Source organism: Carlito syrichta, unplaced genomic scaffold, assembly GCF_000164805.1.
Source record: "Carlito syrichta isolate Samal-C Ts95f unplaced genomic scaffold, Tarsius_syrichta-2.0.1 Scaffold305827, whole genome shotgun sequence".
Taxonomy (NCBI): Eukaryota; Metazoa; Chordata; class Mammalia; order Primates; family Tarsiidae; genus Carlito; species Carlito syrichta.
The window spans coordinates 130,354-134,033 of record NW_007249923.1 but is presented as its reverse complement, the minus strand read 5'-3'; the positions used below and the strand labels follow the sequence as shown (position 1 = coordinate 134,033).

The 3,680-nt window shown below is 48.3% G+C and overlaps 1 protein-coding gene across 5 annotated transcripts in view; it reads right to left on the bottom strand.

Moving 5' to 3' along the window:
• Nucleotides 1–3,680, bottom strand: part of EIF4G1 (eukaryotic translation initiation factor 4 gamma 1) — a 20,258-nt gene that overhangs the window by 2,717 nt on the left and 13,861 nt on the right. For all 5 annotated transcript variants that reach the window (XM_008062779.2, XM_008062781.2, XM_008062782.1 and 2 more), the window contains 4 exons: nucleotides 2,683–2,781; nucleotides 2,437–2,571; nucleotides 1,978–2,059; nucleotides 1,699–1,839 (listed from right to left, as the gene is read on the bottom strand). In XM_008062779.2, coding sequence (XP_008060970.1) covers nucleotides 1,699–1,839; nucleotides 1,978–2,059; nucleotides 2,437–2,571; nucleotides 2,683–2,781 — 457 coding nt within the window. The remainder of the gene's footprint in view (nucleotides 1–1,698; nucleotides 1,840–1,977; nucleotides 2,060–2,436; nucleotides 2,572–2,682; nucleotides 2,782–3,680) is intronic.

Sequence of the window (3,680 nt, the reverse complement as noted above, 5' to 3'; positions counted from 1 at the left end):
GGGGGCGGGCAACCCCTTTGGGTCCCTTCCCACTGTAGAAGCTTTTCTGTCCTCTCAATAAATCCTGCTTTAAGAAAAAAAAAATTTTTTTGAGACATAGTCTGGCTGTACCCAGGCTGGAGTAGAGACATGATCATAGCTCACTACAGCCTCAAACTCCTGGACTTAAGCAATCCTCCTGCCCCAGCCTCCCAAGTTGCTTGGACTATAGGCACACGCCATCATGCCCAGCTAATTCTTTAATTTTTTGTAGAGGCCGGGTATAGTGGCTTATGCCTATAATCCCAGCGCTTTGGAAGGCAGAGGCAAGATAACTGCTTGAGCCCAAGAATTCAAGACCCCATCTCTACAAAATTTTTTTTTTTAATTAGTCAGGCGGCTGGGCCTGGTGGCTCAGCCTGTAATCCCAGTACTTTGGGAAGCTGAGACAAGTGGATTGCCTGAGCCCACAAGTTCGAGACCAGCCTGGGAAACTTGACAAGACCTTGTCTCTATAATAAATCAAAAATTAGCCAGGGTGGTAGTGCGTACCTGTAGTTCCGGCTACTTGGAAGGCTGAGGCGGAAGGATCGCCAGAGCCCAGCAGGTTGAGCATGACACTGCCCTCCAGTCTGGGCAATTAGAGTGAGACTCCAACTCAAAAAAAAAAAAAATTAGCCAAGTGTGGTGTGCACATGTAGACCCAGCTACTCAGGAAGCTGAGGAGAGAGGATTGCCTGAGCCCAGGAGGTCGAGACCTTGGTAAGCCATGATCTCACCACTGCACTCCAGCCTGGGTGACAGTGAGACCCTGGCTCAAAAAAACTTTTTTTTTTTTGTACATCTGGGGTCTCATTATGTTACCCAGTCTCAACTCCTGGCTTTAAGCAATACTCCTGCCTCAACCTCCCAAAGTACTGGGATTACAGGCATGAGACACTGCTCCCAGCCTAAAACCAAATTCTTTTTATTTCTTGCTTAAAATCCCCCAAAGGCCTTTTCCTACCCTTAGCTAAAACCCAAAACTCTTGCCATGGCTTACATGGGACTGCATGACTTGGCCCCCATGTCCATCTCTCCAGCCCCAAACACACAGTGCCTTCGTTTAAAGTGTTCACCCACACCCTTCATTTGTGAGTTAGCTAATTCCCACTTGTCATCCTTCAGACCAGGTATACTCCCCCCAGGGAGCACCTATCTTCCCATCTTCCAACACTTACCACCCACACTGTTACTGACTTCCTGCCAGCACAGGAACTGTGCTCAACTCACTACAAACATCCCCATGTCCTGACACATGCCTAAGTGTTGAATGCATAACCTCTAGGCCTGTCTCTTAATATGGAAAATGGAGATAATACCATCACCCTAAACAGTTGTGAGAATTAAATGAGGTATGGTAGCAAAGCATTTCAGCCCTGTGCCAGGCAGAGGGAAGCATATAGTATACCTGGAAGATGCTATCATTTATCACTTCTGCACTACTGGCATCAAACAGATGGTTAGGCACGAAGCAGGTAACCAATTACACTTCAAGGCTGGACCTAACTCCTTCCATTTGTAGCCAAGGACACAAATGTAGGGAGAAGAAATCAAACCATAAGGGCATTTTGCTCTCCAGTGACTACCTATCTTTCTTGGGTTGAGACCCTTCCATACCTACCCTTTGCCATGTGGTAGTCCCTCCACCCACTCCCATCCCCGAGGCCTGGCTCTTACTGGCAGGTTGATCTAAGGTCACTACAAGGGCCTGGAGGGCATAGAGTGCCTGCAGCTCCTTCTGCTCATCACACAGGTATTTCTGTAGCAGTTTCGCTCGTGCTTTCAGCACTGCAACATCCACTCGGAGGGTACTCTCAACTACAGTGAAGAAGACAGGAATACATGGAATAATGCACCCTTAGCCTGGTCAGAACTAGGAGACAAAGACTGAAATCCCCCTCCCTCCATTTGCTCGTCAGGCCCACCCCTGCCCATCATCTCCCCAGCTCCTCTTACAGATAATTGCAGAATAGCAGACAGCTGTCATGAGGGCACGAACTAACGTGTTGGATGCTATCTGCTGCTCACTGAGGTTGGCCTGTGTGGGAGAAACAAATGGCCCACAGTTATGAACTGTGCCAGTCTTCATTCTTGCAGTCCCCAACCCCACCTCAAGAAATACCTCTCAGTCGGCTGCAGTGGCTCACGCCTGTAATACCAGCACTTTGGGAGGCAGAGGCGAGAGAACTGCCTGAGTCCAGGGGGTTTGAGACCAACCTGGGTGACATGTGCCTATAGTTCCAGCTACTTAGAAGGCTGAGGTGGAAGGATCACCTGAGCCCAGCAGGTCAAGGCTGCAGTGGCCATTGAGTGTGCCACTGCACTCCAGTCTGGGCGACAGAGTGAGACTCCAACTCACAAACAAACAAAAAAAACCTCTCCTTTATCCCTCCCCAATATCCAGGAGAAACACACCTCTATCCAGTCGAACACCTGCTGGTTGCTGCTGCCTTCCTTCAGCAGCTTCTCCAGCTGCCTGCTCAGCTCCTCAGAGGGGAGTGCCCTCTGACCAGGGTTTTCAGACTCCTCTCCCAGGGTATAGTCCACCTTCTGCAACCAAAAAGACACACAGTTGAGAGAGAAGATGCACGATGAGATGAGGAAGAAAGAGAAGAATGGCCAGACCCGAATGCTAGAATTAACCTAACTCCAGCTCCAAACCTGTTCAGCGACGAATGCATCAATGTCCTGGCCTTCAGGTAGAAATTCCTTCCAGCTGAGCCCAGCTTCTCGCCACAGTGTTCCCACCTTTTTAGGACCCTGGAAAACACAAGCCAACTTAGCAAACCTCTTCAAGAACCGAACAACTCCACAACATTCATCCAACAAATATTTACTGAAAGCCTACTAAGTACCCAGGAGGAGCTCAAGAGGACACAGAAGAGCCAGACGCAGTCCTTCCATGACTACAGTCTCGTGCAGGGCAGACAGTAAAATAACCATCCAAATAAATATGGACTCACCCACCAGAGCCTCTAGGTAGGGACAACTTCTAACAAGTATGCTTATTTGTCCCCTTAATCCAGAAAACCTTAGAAGCAAATATCCTCTCCCCAACACAAGTCAAAAATCCTCACAAAAACAACAGTCTGAGCATGTTTTCTGTAAGGGGCAAGAGACCCTGAAGGCATCACTTTTTTAAAACAGATATTCAGAATGATGGCTCTGGTCCTTAGCAAGATTGCTGTAGTTCACAGATTTTTAAAATTTTTTTATTTTTGAGTCAGAGTCTTGCTCTGTTGCCCAGGCTGGAGTGCAGTGGCATGCTCACAGCCACCACAGCCTCAACCTGCTGGGCTCAGCCGATCCTTCTGCTTCAGCTTTCCAAGTAGCTGTAACTATAGGCACATGCCACCACACCCAACTAATTTTTTAAATTTATGGTAGAGATGAGGTCTCACCAAGTTTCCCAGGCTGGTCTCAAACCCCCTGGTCTCAGGCAATTCTCTCACCTCAGCCTCCCAAAATGCTGGGATTACAGGCTTGAGCCACCACACCTAGCCTCATAGATTTTTTTTTTAAAGTTGCTCATTTTTTCGCATTTGACCACCACTAACAGTCATCTCACAGCTGACATACTGCATTTTAAAAATATGACTAGTAGCCGGGCTCGGTGGTTCAGCTTGTAATCCCGCGCCTTTGGGAGGCTGAGGTGAGTG